We start from the raw sequence: 27,233 nt of genomic DNA, 5'->3' as shown, positions 1-27,233 counted from the left end.
TTTCGGATATCCGCTTAGGTAATTGACGGAATATTATTAAGTAAGATTTTTTTGACCGCATCCCACGTGGCAGAGATGGGCCCAGCCGCCCAGGTGTGTGGCTTTGACCAAACGGAGAGGGTTTGGGGCGTGCCGAGTTAAAAGTCTCTTTCCACGGTTGGGATTTGAAAGAGAGAGACTCGTCGGGTGGGGGAGCCTAGAGAGAGAAAGAGAAAAAGAGAGAGAGAGAATATTGTATTTTTGATTTTTGAGTCTGACTATAATCAGGGCAGCGGGCAGCACCACTTGGGCAGCTGAAAACACTGCACGCCAGCTTCGCTCACTTAAGATCACCAGAAAGACAACAAAAAGATAATCCTTAGCATTTTCAAAGTAAAGTTATAGATGGATAGATTTATTTGTAAGAGTAACTAAAGAAGTCGAGAAAGGAAAAATTTTCAGTGGAGTAAAGAAAAAAGAAATTAGAAAAAAAAGGAGGAAGAGAGATAAAGTTCTTCAGAAATGGTCGAAAATCTACTGCAAAACCTCTAGTTGGAAACAGCGTTATCATCTGATAGCTTTGGCTATTGATTTTGATTCGGTTGAGGTTCCATTCGACGAAAATGGTGGAGATTTTGTTCAGTTCATATGGATATTTATGAGTTAGGGTTTGGGAATATAGGCATCAGTGGAATTTGTGCGGATCTGAGGAGATTTTAGCTGGAGAGACATGAGAGTCATGGAACGAGAGATCGCGACTAGAGTTCTACTCTGGCTGATCTTGGTGTTCCATCCGTTGACGAAGATCTCTGCTAATGTGGAAGGTACACGCTTTTTTCTTAAAACTTGGATCCTGTTTTCAGTATTTCCGGTGTTTTGATTTCACAAAACCTATGAACTATTTCATGATTGCTGTTGGATCAAAACAAGATAGGTGTATACGAATTTTCTGCCCAGGGCGTGGTTGTTTGAGTTATCTCAGTTTTATTTCTTCCTAACCCTCTATGTTATTAGTTTCGGTGTCCTGAATTCAGGATGAACTTAAAAATTTAGTGGAATTGGTACTCGGCAGCTGATCTACTGCTTTCTTTTTCGTTTCTGAATCTCATTGCCGGTTCACAAGTTTGAGACCTAGAGAACTAGTTCGGCTGGAATGCTGGTATGCTATGATAAGCTCTTGATGTTGTAATTGCGGCAAAGATACTTGTAAGTGGATAATAGTTCTTATGTGAGAGCACAAGGTGATTTATCATCATCAAAATGATGATCGGCATGGAAGTCCCAAGGTGTATTTGCTTGGAACTGAGACCCTTAATGGGTTCTTGACTTCTCTAATGACTTGGGAAAATTAAGGTTGAACAATGCTTCTTTTGACAAGTGTTCGATGCGTTTCTAATTATTTGAGCTAGTTTCAGTAAGGAAACGTGGTATCAAAATTTGTTTAAAGAATGGGTAACGTATGACTCGAATAACTTTGCAGTACTGTCTCGATACTGTACTATTTGCTTCTTGAAATGTGAAATTCTGCTGTTTCTGTAGTCATGTAGGATTTCGTTGGAATGTCTTCACTGCATGCTGATTCTTACTTTTTCTCTAGGTCCATTATTTGCATTGTCCTGTGTAGGTTTATGAGTTGATTTTACTGGAAGCTAATTATTCTCCCATTTGCTTCTCCAGGTGATGCTTTGCATACCCTTAGGATAAATTTAGACGATCCTAATAATGTCCTTCAGAGCTGGGATCCTACCCTTGTCAATCCATGCACATGGTTTCATGTTACATGTAACAATGATAACAGTGTTATTAGAGTGTAAGTTTTTGACATTTTGCTTATCCAGTGTTATGTGTTTATTATGTTACTTGCTGCTGACTCCTTGTGGTAATGATTTCAGTGACTTAGGGAATGCAGCATTGTCTGGTCAACTTGTTCCACAACTTGGTCAGCTTAAAAATCTACAGTACTTGTAAGTCATGCATCTATTCAGTGACCTTGAATTTGATTTTTGGCATATGGGCTTATTGCTTGTCCAACATGTATTTCAGAAAGGTTTTTCTTCTCTTGCTTCAAATGAAATTCACAAGAAATTGGTGGAAGAAGTACTAATTTTGGTTGTCACAAGATACACATGAGAAACTGTCTTCTTTATGTTGTAAAATGAAAAATGTAGATCGTAACATCCAAAGTAACGGAGGATGAGCTCATAGTAAGATTCCACCCGGTGGCAAGAACTCCATGTATCCTGAGCTATCCTTGTTTACTTTTTTTTTAATATTTATCAGAATCTGTGTGAGGCTTATCGCAAAACTGGTTGTTGAACTTAACTGATAACTCTGAACTGGTTTGATGCTCAAATGTGGCATTTCTTAGTTATCCCTAAATGTTTGATGTCCTTAATTCCTTCACTACCTTTGGACAATGCATTGAAACCCTTTAATCCTGCATGATGCTAGGCTAGGCTTGATATCATTAGACATATGAAACATCAGTTTTTTAAAGTTTTTATTGCGAGTGATAATTTTGTAGAACAGCATCATTATTTTCAAAGGAGCACCACCTCCGTTAGATCCTCAGACTGTTGTGGCATGACCTTAGCCTGTTTATCTGCATGTGAATGGACCTGGTGACTGCCTAAGCTTAGTAAAATTTTAGTGTTGTGTAGCATAAATAAGAAATTGTAATGATATAATGCTGATAATGAAATTTTATATATTGAGCGGTGGGGGCAATAGGAACGCTGATACGGGTAACCAAGGGGAAGGGTGGTTGGTCATTTCATCGACCCATGTGAGGGTGTATGGAGTGCTGCCACTTGCCTGACAATGTTTCTTTTTCCCTTAAAAATTATATCCATAATTTTAGAACATATGCAGATATTTCTGCTAATAAAGAAATAAAAGGCTTTTCTAACCAGACAAGCTACCAAACAGAAAGGGGTACCAAGTAATTTTCTGTGGTCTGTAAGGCTTAAGAGTCCCACAGAATCTGTGAGGTTGGAAATTTTGAAATATTAAGAGGCTATATCTGCAGATGGTATGCGAACCATAAGGATCAAATGTTTAAGTGATATTGCGACTTCGTAGTTGCTGATGAAAAAAGATCCTTGGCCATGGTTTATTTTAGTTTAGGGCATTGGTGGAAGTACCTGCAGAGGTGATATTCATTTAAATTAGGTGATTAGTTTGATTCAACCCATACCACATAGCCACTATACACATATTCCCACCAGACTAACAGATGATCAAATGACTCATTAGTATCCTTAATAGGGTGAAAATCCAATAATTTTCTCACTTCTCTTTCTTTTTGCAGAAACCTTATTACAGAGTTTTTCTGTCTTAGAGCTTTAATGGTACAAAAACCATAGTAGTCAATGCTCTTTTTTAGCTTCATTTCAAGCTTTTGGAAATCTCTCCTATAAATTTCTGAAGCTTTGAAATGCTCCCTACCCGTTCTCAAACCAAACCTTCAATCCCATTGATCTCTCTCAGAATGATCTCTTTTACTTGTTGAAGCTCCACTGGAATATGTAGAGTTTTGGCCCATAGGTGATTTCGTAAAAAAGCCAGTTGAACTGATGGCTTAAGGCCTTAATTCTACTTTACAAATTTAAAAGGTTGTAGTTCAGCATCTCTACTTAATGATATGCATCCTGATGTATACTTCCAATGAATCTTTTATGACAGAGTCTGTTATTTGTTGCAAAAATGGAGATCCTTGTTTGTTTTTTGCTTTCTATGTGGAGATTCTTACTATATTAATTTGTCCTAATCTATTAGAGGCTTACATCCTGGAATTTGTTTGTGACAGGGAGCTTTATAGCAATAACATCAGTGGAATTATTCCTAGTGACCTTGGGAATCTGACAAGTTTAGTGAGCTTGGATCTCTATTTGAACAATTTCTCTGGTCCCATCCCTGACAGCTTGGGGAAGTTGACAAAGCTACGGTTTCTGTATGACGTCCTTCATCATATTCTCTCATTGTTGAATTATCAATTTTTGTTTGCTAGTCCTCACTTATTTGAGTTTAGTAGGAAAATGTCCTTCATTTAGAATGTCTTCGAATACTTTTAAATCCCATATAATAGAATTGGGAATCATATTCTGTTCAAAATAGAAGGAAATATTGCAGAGTATTTTATTCAATTGCCAACCATAGTAAAATATGCAATAAATAATCTAGGTATGATATGAAACTTTGGCTACACATTCACTTGGCCTTACCTGAGAGCTCCAACAATTAGGTGTTCTCGGCCTTGCCAAGCACAGTGAATATCCAATAATGCAGTCTACCCACCCCCCCCCCCCAAAAAAAAAAAAAATATAATAATAATCTAATAATGCGCGTCTACGAATATCTAAAAAGAATTATAGAACAATTATGGGACAAAAATCTTATTAACTGGCATAGAAAGATTTCTCCAAATAAAAGAAATCAGTCCAGAGAAGAAGTGGTTATACATTCTGACAGGTTTTCTTAGTTGTTTAAATTTATAATTACAGTCTTATTTTCTGGATCTGAACATTGTGCTTTTTTGTAATGCTTGTGTAAGGATAGCCGGCTTAACAACAACAGCTTGACGGGTGAAATTCCGATGTCTTTGACTAATATCACTGCCTTGCAAGTTCTGTAAGCATCCTTTCACCAGTCATGTATAAATCATCCTGTTTTCTTTTCTTCTTCTTCTTTCTGTGTCGTAGTTTTGTGTATATTAACCTTCTGCTAATATTTTGGTATGCAAATGGCAGGGATCTTTCTAACAATCAGCTAAAAGGAGTTGTTCCAGACAATGGTTCTTTTTCATTATTCACTCCAATCAGGTTAACTGCTTTAACAGATCCCCAAAATCAATGTGTCGAGTTTTATTATATGTCTTAAGTAAATTTGTTGTGTTAACTCCAGCTTATTCTAATTTTGCAGTTTTGCAAACAATTTGGGTTTGTGTGGCCCAGTTACTGGGCATCCTTGCCCAGGATCTCCTCCATTTTCTCCACCACCTCCATTTATCCCACCACCCTCAGCCCCATCTCCAGGTGATCTCTCTCTCTCTTTCTCTTTCTGTGTGTGTGTGTGTGTGTGTATGGGCGCCAATAGCACTTCCTTTTTGATGGCACAGAATGAGTATTGCCAGCCAAGGAATTTCTACATTCATTACATGAAGTTATTTTTAACTTTGTTATGCAAATGTGTCTTGCTTGCCACCCAACCAAAACCCCCTTCCTGCTGCGGGGGGGGGGGGGGGGGTTCTTTGTAGTCTTTTGTTAGTTATATGTTGCAACAGTTTCATGGTAAAATGTGTAGCGTCATCCCATTAAGAAAGGATGACTTTTCTTAATGAGATTCAACACCCATGAGCTTCGACATCATTGAGTTTGTTATTCCATCTGTATTGCTTGTTATCGTGAATTGAGCTGCATGGGACTGGATTGGCTTACTCCTTGTTAATGTCCATTGCAGGAGGAAATACTGCCACTGGAGCAATAGCTGGTGGAGTGGCTGCTGGTGCTGCTTTATTATTTGCTGCTCCTGCCATTGGATTTGCATGGTGGCGTCGAAGGAAACCACAAGAACATTTCTTTGATGTGCCTGGTTAGTGTTTAACTTGAGTATGTTGAACATGTTCTGCTCATATTTTAACTTGCTTTGCATCCTTTTGCAGCCGAGGAGGATCCAGAAGTTCATCTGGGTCAGCTGAAAAGATTTTCTCTTCGAGAACTGCAAGTCGCAACGGATAGCTTTAGCAACAAAAACATTCTGGGTAGAGGTGGATTTGGTAAGGTTTACAAGGGACGTCTAGCAGATGGTTCATTGGTTGCTGTAAAACGACTAAAAGAAGAGCGTACTCCGGGTGGAGAACTGCAGTTTCAGACAGAGGTAGAGATGATCAGCATGGCTGTTCATCGGAATCTACTAAGGCTTCGAGGATTTTGTATGACACCAACTGAACGCTTGCTTGTTTATCCCTATATGGCTAATGGAAGTGTTGCATCTTGTTTGAGAGGTATTAGCATGCCATTCAATTTTTAGTCCATTGCTTTCATTCATTCTATTCTCTTGATGCTGTGGCGTGTGCAATTTACAAGGGATGTGAAATCACTTTCTTGTAGAACGTCCACCTGGGGAACCACCTCTTGATTGGCCTACACGGAAGCGAATTGCTTTGGGATCAGCTAGAGGGCTTTCGTATTTGCATGATCATTGTGACCCGAAGATCATTCACCGTGATGTCAAAGCTGCAAATATTTTGTTGGATGAAGAGTTTGAGGCTGTTGTTGGAGATTTTGGGTTGGCTAAACTTATGGACTACAAAGACACACATGTAACTACTGCTGTACGTGGCACAATTGGACATATAGCTCCGGAATACCTTTCCACTGGGAAATCTTCAGAGAAGACCGATGTTTTTGGATATGGGATCATGCTTCTTGAACTTATAACTGGACAGAGAGCCTTTGATCTTGCACGGCTTGCAAATGATGATGATGTCATGTTACTGGATTGGGTACTCAATTACATCCTTTCCACCTATTTATTTTTCAACTTTCTTTTCTTCAATCAGATTCAGTTGGCTCACACTGTTATATTCAGATGATGATGTCATGTTTGTCCTAAATAATGCTGCTATTGGGTTTTATGACTTAATATGGAGGCACATGTAGTTTTTTTCTTCTCTTTTAATTTAAAAACAAGAATGATTTGATTATCAGAGATGATCTGTATACGTAGACTGCTGCGGCAATCATTGTCTTTATCTCATTGGCATGCACTGACATTTTCAGCGACATTTTTCAGGTTAAAGGACTTCTCAAGGAAAAGAAATTGGAAATGCTGGTTGATCCAGATCTTCAAAACAATTATGTGGAAGCAGAAGTAGAGCAGCTAATCCAGGTCGCTTTGCTTTGTACACAAGGATCTCCAATGGACCGGCCTAAGATGTCAGATGTTGTGAGAATGCTTGAAGGTGATGGGCTGGCAGAGAGGTGGGAAGAGTGGCAGAAGGTGGAAGTTGTTCGGCAAGAGGTTGAGCTCGCCCCACACCGGAATTCAGAATGGATTGTTGACTCAACAGACAACCTACATGCAGTTGAGTTATCCGGTCCAAGGTGACATTGTTACTGGTTAAAAAGAAAAAGGAAAAAAAAGGTAAAAGAAAAAAGCATTATTTACTCCCTTATGTATTTTTCCCCCTTTACCTTTCTTTTACCACCCCTTTTTAGTTTTTTGTCAGCCCATCTGTTGTATCCGAAAGTGAAAATTTCTCATGTTGTGTATATGAATCTTTGGTGTGGGCTATTTTGTATCATCTGCTGCAGCAGTCATTTCTTAATTATCTTGATAATGTAATGTTTTAGAAGATGCAGAATTGATTTTCAAGATGCAGGAGGGAAACACCCAAACTCGCTTAACGTGTGTATTCCTGGGGTTCCATCCATTTGTTTTCATCAAAAGGCAGAAAATCAATACTTCCATAGCAATATTTATGCTTGATCCAAGTATTTCTCTTACGTAAGGACATGTGGTACAGAATAGTATTCTGAATGTTTTGCCTACAAGTGTGCTCCCAAGGACCATTGGTTACGGAATCCTATTCTAAAGCTGCTTTCTTTTCATAAATTGGTTTTCTGCAAAGTAGTGGACTGGAGATTAGTTTTCTTCTTAAATCTGTGGTTGAGAGTGAGGAGAGTGCATGCAGTCTTCTATCTTAGGAATAAATTATCTCAACTTTCATTTGGAAGGATTCATTTGCATTTTATATTTCCAATCCTGTGACATACCCTGTGAACCCACTTTTGTAGTTTAGAATTAACTGATCAATAATATATGGAGTACTTAGCTTCACAAACTTTTCTTGCGGCATGTTGTTGATGCAAATTCCTGAATTCCTCCCAACTCGTAGTCTTTCGAAAGATAAGCTGGGAATATTACTACTAGGTGGCTGGGAGGTTATTTTATGTCTCATAACTTTCCGTTTCCGTGGGAGTTCACAGTTGTGGTTAATGAAAGCTCAGGTCTCAGTTGTTTTTTAATCTGATGGTCATATCTGAGACGAAAATGTCTAAACCCGGTAAAGAGAAGTCAAAGACTCTCACTCCATCATGGACTCAACGATATTAAACTTTTCTCACAAGGTAAAAGACCCCAACAAGGGAAATTACAATCAAATAATATTAACTTTACCGGGGTTTATCATACATTTAGGGGGAAGAATTACTTGTGAAAATTGACAAATCGGACCCCCTTGGGCCTTAAGAATGTGTTAGTGAGCTACAAATTAGAAGAACTTGAAAAAAATTTAAAATCAGAATTATTTGGTTCAATGAAGTGAAAAAAACAAGTTCACAAGTTTTCTTAAATTAAAGAAACTTGTTTATTAACATGGCTTTTTATTATCTCTTCTAAAAGTCCTGTATCTTTATGAGATTTTATAAAAAGAAAAATATATGATAAAAGTGACTCATATCTGTAATTTTTTTTACAAAATTCTTTTTTCTTCTCCTTTTTTTGTTCATTCACCCCACTATTAGGGTCTCATGTCTTAATTTTTTATTATTTTTTTAATGTAATGTTGCAAACTTAGATGCCTAAGGCTGCATTTGTTTGTTGAAATAAATATAGGGTGGGAAAATTCTTGAAAAAGTGTAGATTTTTTACTTTTCCCTTAAATCCCAAAATGGTAATAGTTTGTTTGGTTGTTTGAGGTGGGAAAGTGAGAAACAAGTTTACTTGAATCAAAGAAACTTGTTTACTAACGTGGCAGCCCAACTTTCTCACCCTAAGTCATTTTAAAACCCCACATATTTGGTGGGACTCTGTGGAAAGTTGGGAAAAGTAAAAAGTGGGACCCACTACTATTATTTTTCCAACAAAACCATTTATTTTCATTTTCTTCTCCCTCACCCCACTACAGACCCACATATTTTATTTTCCCACCTCGTTTTTTTGCAACCCACCTTTGGAAACAAACGCAGCCTAAGAAAAAATAGGATGGTCATTTTACTCCTGCTTTTGTATGTGACAGGGCAGGGCAGGGCAATAGTGTCTCCGGTGTGATTTTAGGATTGTACAAAACATTTTTTGAGATCCAACCAGTTACAAGGATAAAGAGATCAAAACCGTTAATCGAAGAAACCGCACCGCGAGGAAAAATTCCTTTTGTGGGGGATATAAAACGCGCACGCCATACATACGGTTTTCCCGCAAAGATGGTGCGAACGTCGCAAGCCTCCAAAAAACAAAAGCGCTTGTGGCGGTTACGAGCCGAGGACATGAAGTGAAGTTCCATCACCCAATCAGAGGTCAAGAATCATGGATTCTCATCCTTAGCTTGCCACGTGTACACCTCATCCTCTTTCATTTACTGCACTTTTCGTTCCCTCCCCTCTGTTTACTCCAACACTCTCTCGTCTCACCGCCACTGAACTGAACCAACCCCTCTTTCACCACTGGGACATGGAAATTTTCCCCTTAAAAGATTCACAGAAACCCTAGAAAAACCTCTGAAGATCCCTTGCAATGGCAGTTTCTGTTACTGCTATTGCCTCGATCTATCCACCACCGGAGTCCCTTTTTCTTCGTCCGGAAACCAGTCTTAAGATCAGAATTCCTCTGTCGAGACTTCCGTTTCGGAGTTCCAGGTCTAACCTAATTCTTCGGAAACGACTTAGAGCAGTTCAAGAAGAACAGATCGCAGTTTCCAAGAAAGAAGAGGGAGAGGCTCTCTTGGGAGATGAAGTGAATGGTTTCAACTTCAACGGTAATGGAAGGAGTTTCGATTCCAATGGAACAGTTCCTAGTTCCAGTGGTAGTTCTGCTGTAGTTTCGGATGGAAATGGAGCGACTAATGGAAGTTTAATGAAATATGCTGGGGGGAACGGTGCTGCAACAAAAACTGTGGAAAGAGAAGTTTCCAGTTCTGTATCGGAGGAAAGGAGGAAAAAGAGGGTGGAAGAGATAGGGCAAGAAGATGCCTGGTTCAAAGAAGCTGAACGAGATAATATGCAGGTTCGCGACCATATCATCTATTATTTGTTGCACTGATTTTGATTTCTTTTGCAATGTTTAACTTGACGAACAAGTTGTCCTATATGTTTGTAATCTAATCATACTGTAATCGTCTTGATAGGAGAGATTTGTTGGGAGAGTGAAGCTAGTTTAAAGGAACATGAGTAGGCCCGTCATTACTCGTGGAAATTTAACGTTTTCCTTTCTGCGTTCCACAATAGAATGTTTAATAATTTAATTTTACTTTATTAGTGGTTACTTTTTGTATGAGATGGTAATGCTTGATGCCAAGGGGCGATAAACTATAGATTTTCTGAACCGTGCGACTGATCAGAAGTATTTTTGGTTGGTTAGAGATTGATATTGATTTTTGTTGGTGGTTTTGGGGCAAGGAGGCACAGGGATGGGGCATTTGGTTTCACCCTGCAAGCTAGCTGAGCTGTTGGATAGTTTGACCGTAACTAGGTATAACCTAGGGATGAAAGTGTTTTAGGAGGTTGGTAGACCGGATTTAACGTAGTGAAATAAAAAGGTTCCAGTCTATGAGCTAGCTGAGCTGTTGGATAGATTGGGGATTAACTGGTATTACCTAATTATGAAAATGCATAAGGAGGTTGATAGATTGGGTTTAAGGTGGTGAAAATAAAAGTTAACATTAAATTGAAGCCCTCTACTCTTTTTTTCAGCTGTGTGCTTTACTACCCTGTGCCTGGAGTGACTCCCATCAAACTGCATGTTCTTATTGTGAGAGACTTTGTTTTGGTTTCTTCTTATCTGTTTGTACTTGAACACCATTTGCAGGTCTCTCTTGCACCTGGTGGCCGTTGGAATAGATTCAAGACCTATTCAACTATACAAAGGACCTTTGAGATATGGAGTTCTGTTCTAACATTTCTTTTTAAGGCATGGCTAATTAACCAGAAGTTCATGTATCGAGGTCAGTTAATTCTTTTGCACTCATGACTCAACTAGACCTGTCCATGAGAAGTAAGCTTATTTAAGATACCAAATTATCTTGGTTTTGTCTTGTCAAGAGCTCTTGTTTGAAAAGGAAATAGTGGAATAACCTAGATATAATCAACATATAGTTACTAGAGGTAGTCCCTACACTTATCAAGGAAATAATGGTCTCCTACTAGAAGGTTCTCCTCGAACATATTATGGGCATGTTTGGGTGATTGTTGATATAGATGACTAAACAGATCAACAGAATTTGAAAAAATGGATAGACCAGGAATAAATCTATCCAACTTTCAATTTGTGTAACTTGCACCTAGCTCTTACTTGAAGTTCCAATTCAGTTACTTCATATCAATGGTTTGACTGTTCACCTTTACTTCTCCTCAATCTTGTTATATTGTTGTAGTCTCTTCAAGATTGTCTAAAACTATTATTATCTACATTGCATCTAAACATATTTACTGACTGTTACTATAACCGCTTTAATTGTTAGGGCCAACAAATGAAACAGATTATTGGTAATAACTTCATAATGGTACACTGTTGTAGATCTGCATAGCCTTTTAGCATGTTGTATTCGTTTCTTAAATTAACTTCATAGAGCGCTAGATTCATCAATAGGAAGTAGGATTTATTAACACTATCAGCAATTGCGAATGCTAACAGGCTGCTAGTAACTGTTGTTTCTGTTATTTAAAACCTTGAAATATGGTTGTGGGAAAAAAAATATGAGTCAACTAGGTGAGTGTCCTCTGCAACCATACCTGGAATTAGATGCTCCTACTTCCAGGATGATGTTTAATATGCTGACGGTTGAAAATACAGGTGTAGTTCTGGATTAGCCACGTGAACTTTCAACCTCGAATCCAACCAATTACATTCCCATGTAAAGGTTCATGCACCCCCTTTTAGTCCTGTTGTTTTCTTTTCCCTCAATACCTACAGTTTTGAGCTGAAACTTGACATGTGGATAATTGGGGTTAACCTGTCCAAAAAATACCAAGGCAGATATCTGTGGTCATGTGCAATTTTAGGGTTTAAGTGGTTTCCTATTAGAACACTGTTAGTCATTATCATGCTTAATTTGATGGCACAGTTATTTTCGGTAGCAATTTTCTCAACAATTAGTCCAAAGCTAACCTTGTTCGATGCTAGCAAACATAAGAAAGAGCGTCTATGGCCATGTTACAGATGCATATTATTAAGATTTCCTCAAAAGAAATAGATTCACACGGCTGACTTAAGTATGAAATATATATTACTATTTCACCTCTATGAAGTATTTACCTTTTTGAAACCATAGTCCACTTGGACTTTTTTGAGTATTCATGATTTTTTTGTGTTTGTATCTCAATGATTGTGGTAAATGTGCAGGAGGAATGACTGAACAGAAAAAAATTCTAAAGCGGAAAGACCTTGCCAAGTGGTTAAAGGAAACTATTCTGAGGCTGGGGCCCACCTTCATTAAAATTGGCCAGCAGTTCTCCACAAGGGTGGACATTCTTGCCCAGGAATATGTTGATCAGTTGTCTGAACTTCAGGTCAAAAAAGTTTTGGTTGAAATATGACTCATCCATCCTTCATGAGATAGTGTGTGCATGTCTCCCATCCTCATCCTCACAACCTTTGCAAGAGAAACCCCCCCCCCCCCTCTTTCTCAAACATAGTTTATAGTTGTATGATTATATTTGTAGATACACACTCAGTAGTTTCCTCTGACCTTGGGCCTGGCCAGGTCTAGGCCTAGCTAAGGAGACTTAGAGTTGGTTAGGGTTTTGAAAAGCCCTGCCCAACTCAAACCTGTTGTAGCCACACTCAGATCAGGGGTTTATATTACTCATCAAACTCCAACCTCAGCATCTTGAATATTACGACCACAGAGCATACAACCTGGATATTAGCCGCCAAGCTTCAACTAGACTTCAAACAGAAGGAGACTTCACTCAGGGGAGGGAGAGTCAGCAGCAGCTTCACGAAGAAACTTGATTTTTCAACTCTAATTTCTCCCTCATGATGGGGTATAATTGGGAGCTTAACAACCTACAGGGCAAAGTCCTACCTTCTAGGCTACTCTAAAGATGGCTGTGTTTGAAATCATATCTATTAGCCAAAGAAAAATCTTACTGAAGGAAGTTAAATATAATTTTATATATTTTTTTAATTTTAGTTTTTATTTTTGGGAATTCCATAATAAAACAGAAGAGACATCTTTAACTTGTTGGTTGATGGCCCCACACCAAGATTGTGACAAAAAATTGTGATCCCTGACAAGTTAAAATGTAAACCCTTCCATTAGTTACTGTCTCCATTTCATATCCTTTTGCATTTTTTTTCTTTGTTTTTTACTCTGTTCTCCTTAGACATTTTTCCTATACATGCGTACGTATATATAAAGAATAACACTAACTGATTGTATGGCTTTTGTGCCTTCACAGAGGAGTTTGCGAAATTGATACCATGCCTTCTGTAAAATTAATAACCCCCCATATATATTGATGCCCCTTCCTGTTCATGTTCCATGGTCCCATGTTCATGCAGGCACTGCACAACTGGCCAGTGATCTCCTCCCAAATAGCTATTGACCTCCCATCTCATGGCCTTTGATAGGAAGAATTTCATCCTTTTTTTTTTTTAATAATTCTTGCTTCTTTCCAGTTAGATGAGTTTTGCAGTTTGAATACAGGATCAAGTTCCTCCTTTCCCGTCAGAAACAGCTGTATCTATAATTGAAGAAGAGCTTGGAGCCCCTGTTAGTGACATTTTTGATCGCTTTGATTATGAGCCCATAGCTGCTGCTAGTCTTGGTAACCTGTATTTACTTTTATGTGTTATTTGGTAGTGAATTTTGTTCAAGCAACAAATTCTCTGTTATTCTTTTTGGAATTATGGTTTTGGTTGGTATTTCATAAATAAGTGAAATTTTAGTTACCTGCATTTTATGCACAGGCCAAGTTCACCGTGCAAGATTGAAGGGGGAGGAAGTCGTTATTAAAGTACAAAGGCCTGGTCTCAAGGGTCTTTTTGATATTGATTTGAAAAACCTGAGGGTCAGTAATCAAACTAGCTTTGGGTTACCATGCTTGACTTCTGAAGAGGGGCATTATGCCGGCACCAATACTTGAAACTTGGTTGTTTACTTGTCTTACTTTTGAGAATAGAAATTTGTGTCTTACCATTTAAGCAACCAAAGATAATGGTCACCATGCTATTTAAAGATTAACATTTTGTTACCATGCTTCACATAAAGATTAAATTTTTTACAATTCCTTTTATGTTGTCACTTTCTTGAAATGGGTTTAAGGGGAGGGGTTACAGTTCTTGTTGTCCACCTCGATGAGTTGGTATCAGCCTGGATTGATTTGATGGACTGGGATGGGCCATATGGCAACCCCTAGAAGAATTGGATTTTAGAAGGGGTAATTGCATTTGGAACCCCTGAGGTTTGACCCAAGTCATTTCTTATAAAAATAATGACACTTTGCATTTGCCTCCCCTTTGGTGTCCAGAAAAACCGACCAAGGATCATGGACACATCTTCATTTTTATGACCAAAATAACCTTTTGCCTTTACGGTTTCCTTCTTCAACTGGTAGCATATTCAGTTGGAACATTACTCCAATACTAAATTGTTGGTACCTCACCTTTGTTCAAGATCTGGTTAAGTTGAAGAAAGAAAATTGAAAAGGCACAAGGGCATTTTGGCATGTTAAATGACGTAATGTCCTTGGTCTTTTTTGGATACCATAGGGGAGGCAAATGCAAAATGTTATATTTTTCGGATAAAAGATGTATTGGGTCAAACTTCAGGGAGTCCAAATGACAATTACCCTTTTAAAATTTTTTGCTACATTTGTTGTGAAAATTAATAAGCAAGCCACCTGTTCTCTCAACCATTAATAGCCAAGACAATGATCCCACTTTAGCCCAAGTAGAAATATTGCTATGGTCTTGTTGACTGAGGCTAAGTCTCATTATTGGCCAATACCACTCATCCAAATGGAAAATTTAACAATTATAAACAATTTGTTGCAATAGACTCCTGACTAGACATCTTATCACAAGAAAGTCCCTTAGCTCCCACCTAGCCATTGGACTACTTACAGTTCAAGTTATATAACCGTTTTCTGGGTGTCCCTATGCTTGGTATTGAAGACATGCCTTTGGAAGGTGTACCCCTCGCCATGTCCGGACGTCTGGTTGCATATCCTGATGTCACTTTGTCAGGGATTGATGACATTTCGAAAATGACATGCATCCAGGATGGAGATTCCTTTTAACAGACTTGATCCCAATCTGGTTTCAGACAAGACTCCACCATAGACTGTAATTCACTCTTTTGAATTGGTTAAATCCCCATTACCGTATTTGTTCTCCAAAAATCGGGGTGACTTTTATACCTCATACATGAATTAAAAGCTAGACAGAATTACGTAGGACATTACATTGAATTAAAAAAAAAAAAATCTGACATTTGGTGAACCTTGTTGAATCACTTCCTGTGTGCTCTTGACTTTTGAAGCTCCAAGTTATTGCTCCTAGCTTTTAATTTGCCCTTTGTCTTGATTTGATTGACTCTGAATTTTTAACCCTGCTTGATGCCTTTGCATTCAACATTTTTGGCTATTGAGTATGTTTCTAGGATCACTCTCAAGAAGCAAATCCCTTGTTGCCAACACCATTATTCCCATCTATATATTATTATCCAATATAAGCACAAGTTGCAATACATTGATGCTTATCCTTATAGATCAGAACCCTCAATACATGCATATAATGAACTGAGAGTTGCATTTATACTGTTCTTAGACAAGTTTATTATGATATGCTAGTAATGGGTGCTGGTACTAGGTTGACCCAATTTAGATGATTAGATTATGAATGATAAATGTTCAAAAGTTTAATTTTTGCACCTTCCTTCAGATGTTCCAACATATTGGACATTGGTGCAGCAGAATCTGAGTTCAGATGATTCTGCAGTTGTACCACTTTCAACATGTGTTGCATGCAGTAAAGTAGGATACTCTGTATACATATTTAGAATGAAAGAAATTCATTGATGCTTAAGTATTTTGTATCTTTGTTTTAAATTTACCAGTACTCTGATTATTGATATATTTTGGTGATTTGGTCCCCCAAGGTAATAGCAGAATATCTTCAAAAGCTTGATCCCAAATCAGATGGTGCAAAGAGAGACTGGGTTGCTATCTACGATGAATGTGCAAGTGTCCTGTATCAGGTTGTTCTTTTCCTTGGATATTTTATTATAGTGACAATGAGACACCTGTGTGGGCACCAACATTGGTTGCCTTTTAAATCTTAACCACTTTCAGTGATGCACAATACTTGACACTGTTTGTATTAGATAAGCTCAACTTTCATTGTGAAGCAATGAATCTCCTTTATGTGCATAACAATCTAACAGAAGACTGAACATGAACTGGTAAGCTTGATAGAAACTCAGAATGCATCCTAATGCCTTCCAAATTTCTGATTGGTGTATTACTGTATTCAAGCTGTATAGGTGATAACCTCCCAATTTAACTTCCAATGTAAGATGTTATAGTTGATACTTAATACTGTTTGTATTAGACAAGCTCAAGTTTCATCATTAAGCAATGAATCTCCTTTATGTACGTAATCTAACAGAAGACTGAACATGAACTGGTAAGCTTGATAGAAACTCAGAACGCATCCTAATGCCTTCCAAATTTCTGAACGATGTATTACTGTATTCAAGGTGTATAAGTGATAACCTCCCAATTTAACTTCCAATGTAAGATGTCACATTGGCACAGTCAACCAAAAGATATTTGTCATGTCTTTGAGTTATAAATACTCAGAGTAGCAATACTGTTGGTTTTTCAGAATCAAGTTTCATTCTTTGCTTATACCAAAAGAAAATAAAGTGGGAGGGGGTGGGGGGGTGGGGAAGGATTTTATGAGATGCATATGCATAACTAGGTTAATTAACTGATTGAAATGGGATAGAAATTCTCTAAATGAAAAGGGACACTGAGCTCAGAGAGGAAGGTCACAAATCTATTGATTGCATTACATCATTAGAAGTAAAGAAATCGCACACATGTACAACATGGTCGGCACTTAAAGACAGACTTGGATGCCCCAGATACTCTGTCATAAAAGAGTGTACCCAGTGCATAAGGTTTCCACCATTGCAGGGTGGGGAGGGATTTGATGTGCAGCCTTTCCTTAGCTGCATTGAGTGGCTGCTTTCCAACTCCAACCCACGACCACTAGGTTGGAATAGAGCCGCCTTACTGGTGTGCTGAAGCATGCTCTCTGCACAGATTTTCTACTGTCTTTATTTCGAAATCCTCATTCGTCCATTTCTGTACGGAAACAATGTAACATGACATTACTGCATTGGAGAGAATTATAATTTCTTTTATTTAAACCAATACTTTAGTATTTTAACATTTGACCCCTATCCCATCCCTAGTGTTGCCAATGTATTGGTGCCCTGATTATTTTCACCTCAATCCTGAAACTATCAATGATTATTCACTTTGTAAGACTTCAGAAAACCATGTCGTGGATGTGAAATACCTCCTGAAGCTACCTTCCTATAATAAAAGCTAGAAACAGAGAAAAGGGGGCGGGAAGAGAAGCTGCCATAAATAGTTCAAGAGTTTGTGACAGGGCAAATTTAAATGAATTGAATTGAATGAAGCTGATTATCTACCATAAATTGATGCCTATTGTGGTGGCATTACCCTGGTAATGTAGAAAATTAACCTTGAGTTCTTGTTGTAATCTAGGAGGTAGTTTATAGTCTCTGCAAGTTCTCTTTCTTGGTGAGCAAATTGGCGGGTTTTTTCATGATGAGATGTTGAACCAATTGAGTGTTTGCAAGATAACATAGAGGATTTAGCATAGCAAGCACTTTGATGTGTGGTGATCTTGTACTTACAACTTCTTTCAAGAAAGCCGAGTTATTCAATCTTTAATTCAGCCTAATCTTGAGGATGGAGTATTAGGGAGTTGACTGTTGCATCTGGTTTAGTTTGGCATGCTTCTTGAGCTTTAGGCTTTGGCATGGGCCCAGATGATAAATTGTAGAGGATCAGGAAGCTTAGACTTATATAATAATGGTTTGTAATCTTAACTTACACGTTCTGGACTGAGAAAATCCAGCAAGGAAATTTAAGAGATAAACTGCTAATGTATAATTATTTGCCAGCAATGTTGAAGACATGGAGTTTGCGGAAACAAAAACCTGCAATTTTTATTGCTGAAAATGCTGTTTGGCTTCTTTTTCAGCCCACTTTCTAATAAAAAAGGAAAAAGAAAAGAGGGGGTGGGGGTCAGCAAACTAGATAGTGAGTCATGTCCGCTAAAGGGGATATCAGCATATTGAATCCAAGCTCCAATTGGTTATTATCCTTGAATTACACTGCTTTTGTGTGAATGTTTCTTAGTTGGAAGATGTTGCTTTCTTTCTATGACTTAGTTTGCATATTTCTCCATTTTTAACAATCTGGTGATAATATTACTACTCTCAGGAGATTGATTATACGAAGGAAGCGAAAAATGCAGAGTTGTTTGCAAACAACTTTAAAGGCATGGAATATATAAAAGTCCCAACAATATACTGGGAGTACACCACACCGCAGGTTCAATCTTTCAATGGAATCCAATTTTAAACCATTGAGAATTTATATTCTGTATCTATCTTCTTTTATTTAATTGGGTTTTACCTTTGTTTGAAGGTTCTAACAATGGAGTATGTACCTGGTATAAAAATAAATAGGATAAAAGCATTGGATCAGTTGGGTGTTGATCGTCAAAGGTAGGTATACTGATTGGGAATTGTGATGATGAAATCAGTCAAATCATGTAGGAACAGAACACATAGCTTCTGTGTGTACGTGCTGTTTGAGGAGAAGAGTTAACTTTTCAGTTATTAACAATAAACTTGGTCATCATGTGGCATTCTTGCAGGTTGGGTCGCTATGCTGTTGAATCTTATTTGGAACAGATCTTATCTCATGGTTTTTTCCATGCAGACCCAGTGAGTTCATGTCCAAAACTTTCACATCATTTTCAATATGAGAGCATGTTATTATAAAATTTGAAAAATCACTTTACTAAATATGGTTGTAGATTAATATATTTGATGCAATACATGTAAAATATGTTTGAGTGAATGAAAGAAAAGGGTGCCCTATAAGGAGACTTCAGTATCTAGATCTAACCATAATTTGAGAGACCAAAAGTGTGAAAGCAAGAACTTCTATCAGCACCATAAATACGTATCTGCTTCTCATAATTGAGAAAAAAAAAAAAAAAAAAAAAAAAAAAGAGTTGTCTACACCTGGACATTAAATTTATCAACACTAAATTAGAAGGAATCCTTGAGTATTTGTCAAAGATAATGGAGTTCATATTGACGGGGAATGAGTCAAATGATAGTCTGAATAATTTTATGTGAGGAATGAAAGATTGAAGATGTTCCAAGGTAAGTCTTCTAGTCTAAAGCAAAAGCAATATAGGAAGAATAGACGAGAAATGGTGGGCAGAAGATCATCCGAGGAAGTGATGTTCATCTGATTAGAAGGCTATGTTGTAGCACAATAACCGATGATTTTGAAGAGTTTCTCAGTGAAGGAAACTAGGGTGAGAATTATTCAAATGGGAGGGCCCATAAGGAACACAGATGCTCATTCAACTTGGTCAAACTTACTATGTTGTTTTTCTTTGTTTCTGAGGTTCAAAATTTCAGTTTCGAGGCGTGGAAGCCTGGAAATTTTGCAGGACACCTTGATGATTTGTTTCAGCCCTGTTTTAATGGGTTTTTGACTTGGGTACATCTTGGTTAAAGCATAAATGACACAATGGAAGAGGTATTTTGCATAAAAAACCAACAAAAAAAATACTTATTTATATCTTACTAGTTGAGAGATGTGTGTCCGTTTCAACAAATACAAAGAGTTGTAAATTGTAACAAATGTACTTTAATCAAAAAACATAAACGTCATCATCATTAACCACACCAATAAATACATATGTATTTGTACTAATATTCCACATAAGTATAAAACAGAAAATAATTGGTATTCTAATAATTTTTTAATTAATTACAGCAAATAATTTTCAATTAATTTAAATGAATAATTAACTACAGAAGAATAAAGTCAACACCATCATAGTGTCTCACATATTAGACTCAATGTTATCTATCAAGTATAAATACTATTTTTTTTTTCTTTTTCAAAATACATTATATGGAAATAAAATTTTGAAACCAAAAAAGTTTTAAAAAAAAAAATTCTAGCACTCCCCCCCCCCCCAAAAAAAGCAAGTTTAACAACATAAATTCATAGGTCATGCTTCTAAATTAAACATATATTATTTGAAAAGAAACAAACATTTTTGCGCTCATCAGCTATCAAGAAATCAAAATTTTGGGATGAATACACATACCTAACTTCAAGGTTTGTTTAATCCCCCAGTCCTACAAAGTAGATGTTTGTTGACAAAGGACTAAAGGAGTGTAGGAATTTGAGGGAGAAATAGGGATTGTGAAACTGGAGGGGCGGTATTGAGATGTGAACTCCGAAATATGCAGATATCATCGAAACTAGGCAATCTGAAGAAAGAAGATGGACCAAAGTGGTTGAAACAGGCAAGACGGTTGTGATTTGATCGAAATTTCGACTAAGATGGGCCGAAACTTGGGTAGAGTATGTCACCCTTAGGTTTCATCTTGGTTGGAATTTGAAATTTTATTTGAAATTTTGGTGTTTTTTACCGAAATTTGGACTATGCTTGTTTCAACGTCAGTTGATTATTTTTCTTGTGCTGCCTATTATTGTCACATGGTGGAAGATTAGGTGAGGATATCCCCAGGACAGATTTTGAAGACTAAAGGTGAGAAGTTGTCATTGCCTAATACTGGTGTAGGAGGACACTGAGGATGCTGACTTCTTAAAAATAACACAATGATAGGAGAACCTTACGAAATGAGGTTTCTGCAGTTGGCTGGGAGCTGAGGGTTCTGTATTGACTTAGTTTAAGATAGAAGTTTACATATCTGAGGGAAGGCAATAACATCAAGATCAGATGCAAGAAGCAGGGAGATGAAAAGGGAAGGGATAGACTCTCAAATTACAAAAAGCGGTGAAGAGCCCTAAATGCATCAGCAACATCGTTCCCTTGTCTAAACATTAGAATAAGTTGATTTTAGCTGATGGAATTCATCCAAAACTGAACTGCGGCTATCTTCCGAGGAGGGGTTGATGAGTTGGAGTTAGCTGATTAATAATGCATCGATTTCCACTTCCCATACTCCTATTTTAATGTTGTCATCCTATTATTTGTAAATTGTAATACAAGCAGAATGTTCCGACAGTTTAAATTCTTCATTTCTCCAGCAGTGATAGAAAAAAAAAATCCTTTTTTTGTCTGCAGCATCCTGGAAACATTGCTGTGGATGATGTGAATGGTGGACGGCTTATATTTTACGACTTCGGAATGATGGGAAGGTACTTCCTTTTGTCCATGCTGTTCTGTCTGTAATAAATGTCATGGAGATAAAATCCTTTTCTCGAGTTATTGAATCAAGTTAGTTTGGCTTTTACCCTGCATTTAACTTAATTTCTTGGCACCCTGCAGTATCAGTCCAAATATCCGGGAGGGCTTACTAGAAGTCTTCTATGGAGTTTATGAGAAGGATCCAGATAAGGTACTTCTATTCTTTGAGTAACTATCTGTTCGCTCGATCATTGTATATATTAGGTTGTCATTTGGAATCTGAACTACACGTTCTGATGTTCAAGATGGGGGCTTTTGTTATATTGACTTTGATTGTTTATCAGGAAGTACAAATTTATTACTTAGTTTAAAAAAAAATTCTTATTATTATTATTTTTTTTTGACTTCATACAGGTACTTCAAGCCATGATTCAGATGGGTGTTCTCGTGCCTACTGGAGATATGACAGCTGTTAGAAGAACGGCACAGTTCTTTCTCAACAGGTATTTTCAGTAAAGATGGGAAGAAACTTTCGTTCTGGAAGGAGCAAATTGAACTGTTTAATTTTGACATCTGTTTGGCTAGTATGTTTATTTATGGAGGAGAACATCATTTGCAGCTTTGAGGAGCGACTTGCAGCACAAAGGAGGGAGAGGGAGATGGCCACAACACAGCTTGGGTTCAAAAAACCATTGAGCAAAGAGGAGAGAATAGAGAAAAAGAAGCAGCGCCTGGCTGCAATTGGTAATGGACTTAGTAATTTATTATTCATAAGAATTTAGATCCTAATGTCAAATTGATGTTTTGGCCAAATGGGTTTGGATCTTGTCGGTAGCAGCTTTCACCCAAGGATTAATGAAAATCTGTTCTTCGTAAAATTTAGATATTTTGTTTTTAGATGTCAATAGTTTTTTTAGCTTGTCCTGATGATTATAGAATTGGGTTGAGTTTTTAGTTTCATAGGCAGAAGCATAACTGGGTTTTGCCAGCTCTATATTACCATCCTTTCCATTAATGTGCAAATGTGCAATTTAGCTCTGATGTAGTTCTTGATAGATTTGCTAAAGTCAATATTGGACATACACTTCTTTCCACTAAATTTTGGGTTCTGTTAACAGGAGAAGACCTACTCTCCATTGCTGGAGACCAACCTTTCCGTTTTCCTGCCACTTTTACATTTGTTGTTAGAGCATTTTCAGGTGTAGTTGCCAGTGACCTTCCCATTCTGGCTATCTTTTACTACTCTACTAATTTTTTCTGAGAGTTGTGAGTCGTAATCTGTGCAGTGCTAGATGGCATTGGGAAGGGCCTTGATCCCCGATTTGACATTACAGAGATTGCTAAACCGTGAGTGTGGAATTAGATTCAGATTTTTCTTTTGTTACTTAATGAAAGTTTTCAAAGATCTGTGGTTCTATATTTTGTCTTACTGACATATCCTACATCCCCTATAGCTATGCGATGGAATTACTCAGGTTTCGTGAGGCAGGTGTTGAGGTCATCATAAAGGCAAGCTTCTTGACTCTTTGTCAAGTGTACTATGATCCCATGATATTACAAATTGCACCTGGTGTATATATATTCACTGTTGTAAACATTTCAGGACTTTAAGAAGAGATGGAACCGACAATCCCGTGCATTCTACAACATATTTAGACAGGCAGATAGAGTTGAAAAGCTTGCTGAAGTCATCCAACGCTTGGTAGTGAATGAAACAACGTTGTGTCATGCAATTTTACCACATCTAAGTGGTTTTAATAGTATAATCCTTGTCAATATCTGGTCCTGGAATGACTTCCTTAATTTCCTCTGCATCTCCCTTACAGGAGCAGGGTAATCTGAAACTTCGTGTTAGAACTTTAGAGTCTGAAAGGGCTTTCCAGCGTGTTGCAGCTGTTCAGATGACAGTTGGAAGTGTAAGCATAGCTGCTCCCAACTTTAAGCAATGCCACAAATCATGATAACATTCATTACATAATTTACTATGACTGTTTTTTTATTGGTAGAAAGAAGCTATTTCTATGAGGAATCTAACTTCCAATAGATCTTCCTCAGATCCCAAAATCTGTGAAAGTTTTGCAAGATTTTTAGAACAACAAAAAAAATACACATATCCTTTAGCATTATTAGGAGATTTTCTTGTAAAAGAATTTTTCTGATAATTTTATCAAAACATTAAACACTCCGGACTGAGGCTTTTTTCTGAATTGTCTGCAGGCAGTAGCTGCTGGCAGCCTTATAAATCTTGCTACAATCTTGTATCTCAATTCAATTCGAGTAAGCAATCCAATTGATATATCTAATTACAATACATATGCATATATAGTTATTCACAAATACACCTGTGTGATTTTTTTTTTTGGGGGGGGGGTTTGGGTGGGGGAATATGATGTGGCGAAATTTTGAACACCAAATCATCAGTCTATGGGTAAATACCCTTCATATAATGGTGGGAGCAAAGAAGTAATGATTCCATCTTTGTGATTTTATTGCTTCAGAGCACAAATTCCCTTAGCTGCACTGCCAAGCAGCAAACCCTTGTCCATACATGTATTTAATGAATCTTCTGTCCTCTGTTTTCTATTCATTGTTTCTGATAAAATGGTTTGTATGGTTAGGTGCCTGCAGTGACAGCATATCTGCTGTCTGCATTCTTTACCATTCAAGTTCTGTTTGGTATTCTCAAGGTTAAAAATTTAGACCAACGGGAGAGGCTGATAACCGGAACTGCTTGAACAACTGGTGAGTGAATCTTGTCAGTTTTACCGTTTGAATAATATATATTATCTATGTATTCCCACATCGCTTTACTGAACCATAACTCTTACCATTTGAATGGTTAAATGGTTCATTCTTCTGCAGATTGCAGATAATTCACTGGCATATATGTGTATGTTCCTATTTTATAGTAACTTCCTGTTTTGTTAATTATTAACTCATCTTTGCATGATACCACCTATTTACTATGTATCCAACTTCAATAGCAACAAATTTAGCATCCCATTTCTAGTTGATATTGAATTTCCAGGTTTTGACTTTATATAGTGATGCATCCACCACAAAATTGGTCTGTAATTCCTGTAAGAATCAACTATTTTATTCTCTGTAGGCCCTGCCCTTCAACACCTGCCCCCCCCCCCCCCCCCCCAACACACACACAAAAAAAAAAGGAAAAATGCCCAAAATAAAGCAAGTCTATTTGCCAATCCCTGACATTGGGTGTATGGTAAGTTGCAGATTGACCTAATGTGAAGCCACCTCACTGTTTAAATGGAAGGACATGGGCTGAAGGATCCCAAACCAAATGAGTATGAACTTTCCAGACATAATATCTTGGCTGTTGAAGATGTGAGAAGTCACCACATCGGCCACACGGAGTTAATCTTGTTGAATGTGCAAGAAGTCAACATGTCATCTACAAGGACTTAGAATTGTTGAAGCTTGGATATGATCTTAGGTTGGTGTCATGCTAATCCTGGTGTCCTACATTTGAAGATAATCACCAAATGCTTCCAGGATCATCTCATTATGTAGTTGCAAAAGGATTAAATAATGTACTTGTCAAAATAAAGGATTAACTACTCTTACACTTGCATTCATGTGACGCAGCTGATGCTATTATTTGCAGCTCTGAGTCCAGGTATATGTCTAATATTCTGAGAGCATTCCTGTTCAGAAGCTTCATTCTTTCTTTAAGTTGCATTGCCTATATTATGTATAACCAGTTCATTAGTCTACTGTATTAGTCACTGATTGTAATTTCTTTTGAGGGAAGAAATGTAAAATAACTCTTCGACAGTGTGATTAACGGTAATGGTATTGTATGTAATGGTCTGTTCAATGTTTCATGTTTAGAGCCTGGATGATGGGATAACAATGGCTATACATTCTTTAACAGTTTCTTGTTTTACTACCTAATTGTTGTGTAGGACTGTGGATCTATGTTTCACCAGATGGTCAATGCTAACATTCTTGAAGTTGAGTTATCCAAGGCCACATTTGCAAGAACTCTAAACCTTTCGAAAGGCTACTGCGGAGATGGTCAAATAGGAGAGACTAGATTTAGATATCAGTTTGCAAAAAAATTTGTGATCAATGATTATAGATCAATCTTAGGCAATCCTGATCCTGAGTTTGGGTGGACAAGAAAAATATTGGATCTGATTTTGATATGCAGTCTCTGAAGAAGTGATTTGATCAGTAAACAGGTTGAATTGGTTGATTAATAATGTGGATATACCTGATTTTCTCCAATGGTGCAGTCCAGGTTAGTTGGGAGAGACTTCCAAGTTGTTTTCTATTTTATTTCTGTCAAGATTGTGTAACTCTGGATTGGGATGCCTAATTCTTTCTGAGCATCTGACTTAGGTCATCAAGCAAAGTGATGGCTCCGTGGCAGACATGAAATTGGCGTGGAGACATTTCTTTAATTGTTTTCCATTTTATTTTTGTCTAGATTCTAGATGCTGCAATCTAGGGTTGGGGATGATAATTCTTTCTGAGCTTCCAACTTCATTCATCAAGCAAAGGGATGGCTTTGTAACAGACATGAAACTGGAGGCATGCTTATGGAGATAGGAGGCTGAAAACATGATTGAAGGTCAGCCAATGAGCCACATGAGTGGTTTATGATCATAATACATTGCACATGGTACCTTTATCCCGGTTCCTATGTTTTCTTTCTTTCGTTAATTGGAAAACTGTTTCAGGTGCTGCAATCATGGCTTAGCTATTTTTCTTGCAGAAACCATGGAGATGTAGGAAAACAGCTACTGCCAATGGTATGTTCCATGTTCTCAACTTCTTTATTTGCATTGTTATATCTGTCTTGTGTACCCTTCACCACCAGCCCCAGCCCCAACCCCCCCCCCCCCCAACCCCAATTCCCAAACAAACAAACAAACAAACAACCATAAAAATAATAGTTAAGTGAATGCTGCAAGTGAATCAACTAGAAAGATACACTAACTGGGAAAGAATGGCATAACCTGGATTGGGGGATTAGTGAAGCAAAAATTGAGTTAATATATTATCTGTTTGAACATGAGACTATTGAGGATGAGTCCAGGTGGAGTTTGAATAAGATCTGTTTTAAGATGAGACGATTGATGATCTGTTAAGTCAGTCCCACATTGACCGCAGAGATGATAGCTTTTCCTTGTCTATAGGGCCTGGCCTGTGCAAGCAGAAATGAGGCTTTTCCAAATTAACTGCAAGACTACAGGACTACAGGTGTTACTCATGTTATGGTATGACTATAACTTGATTTATGCCTCTGATTCCATTCTAAGATTCTTGAATTTGTCAAGTTTAAGTCTCGTAGATAGATCGCCATCACAGGATTTAGAAAGCAGAAAGTTAGATCCAATACATGGAAATAAATGATAAAAAATATCCATCCCTGGTAGCCAACCTGCCTGTTGTAATGATTCAAGCCACCAGGATTGGCTGAAGTCGATCTAAATATCTAGATTGGCTTCAAAACCATTTCGAATCACCTGGAAGCAGGATTTGTCTTGACCTCTTCTGATTCTTATCAGCCAATTTTACATAACTGCTCTGTTTTCTGATCATTCCTGAAGTACACCCAGTTCTTCTTTCTAACATTTTCCTCTATGAGCCCTGCCCTCTGAGCGCTGTGCTGGGGAAATATTAGCGATCAAAGAAAGGAAACCCATAAGTTTCTCATGGTAATTACTCCGAAAGTAATTAATGATCGTTGGCCTCGGCGAATCAGTTTGAATTAGAAGTCTTTTGTGTTACTGTTTACTCTTATCTAACCAACTGAAGGGCATTAA

At 37.6% G+C, this 27,233-nt stretch overlaps 2 protein-coding genes across 3 annotated transcripts; both read left to right on the top strand.

The window, feature by feature from the left end:
* Positions 1 to 276: 276 nt before the first annotated feature.
* LOC149026866 (LRR receptor kinase BAK1) lies at positions 277 to 7,940 on the top strand. The gene is made up of 11 exons (XM_089156828.1): positions 277 to 803; positions 1,657 to 1,789; positions 1,872 to 1,943; positions 3,788 to 3,931; positions 4,537 to 4,608; positions 4,728 to 4,799; positions 4,900 to 5,012; positions 5,437 to 5,568; positions 5,639 to 5,980; positions 6,087 to 6,481; positions 6,772 to 7,940. Exons 1-11 carry the CDS (start codon positions 710 to 712, stop codon positions 7,084 to 7,086), a joined length of 1,884 nt encoding a protein of 627 aa, XP_089012954.1. The 5' UTR covers positions 277 to 709; the 3' UTR covers positions 7,087 to 7,940.
* Positions 7,941 to 9,351: 1,411 nt separating this feature from the next.
* On the top strand, positions 9,352 to 25,283 carry ATH13 (ABC2 homolog 13). Of its 2 annotated transcripts, none has more exons than XM_089156815.1 (21): positions 9,352 to 9,981; positions 10,783 to 10,918; positions 12,316 to 12,482; positions 13,625 to 13,745; positions 13,888 to 13,988; positions 16,079 to 16,177; positions 18,465 to 18,575; positions 18,672 to 18,751; positions 18,904 to 18,973; positions 21,373 to 21,446; positions 21,577 to 21,646; positions 21,850 to 21,938; positions 22,055 to 22,179; positions 22,554 to 22,634; positions 22,722 to 22,782; positions 22,890 to 22,944; positions 23,039 to 23,137; positions 23,262 to 23,351; positions 23,653 to 23,712; positions 24,054 to 24,177; positions 24,673 to 25,283. In XM_089156815.1, exons 1-20 carry the CDS (start codon positions 9,493 to 9,495, stop codon positions 24,168 to 24,170), a joined length of 2,295 nt encoding a protein of 764 aa, XP_089012941.1. In that variant the 5' UTR covers positions 9,352 to 9,492; the 3' UTR covers positions 24,171 to 24,177; positions 24,673 to 25,283. The 2 variants fall into 2 exon arrangements, with proteins under 2 accessions (XP_089012941.1, XP_089012945.1); XM_089156819.1 differs by having other exon boundaries at positions 24,667 to 25,283.
* Positions 25,284 to 27,233: the final 1,950 nt, after the last annotated feature.

Source organism: Hakea prostrata, chromosome 1 (assembly GCF_041222555.1).
Source record: "Hakea prostrata isolate BN-2017 chromosome 1, UWA_Hpros_2, whole genome shotgun sequence".
NCBI classification, from domain to species: domain Eukaryota; kingdom Viridiplantae; phylum Streptophyta; class Magnoliopsida; order Proteales; family Proteaceae; genus Hakea; species Hakea prostrata.
Note: the sequence above shows the minus strand (reverse complement) of the source record. Positions and strands in the feature narration are given on the sequence as shown.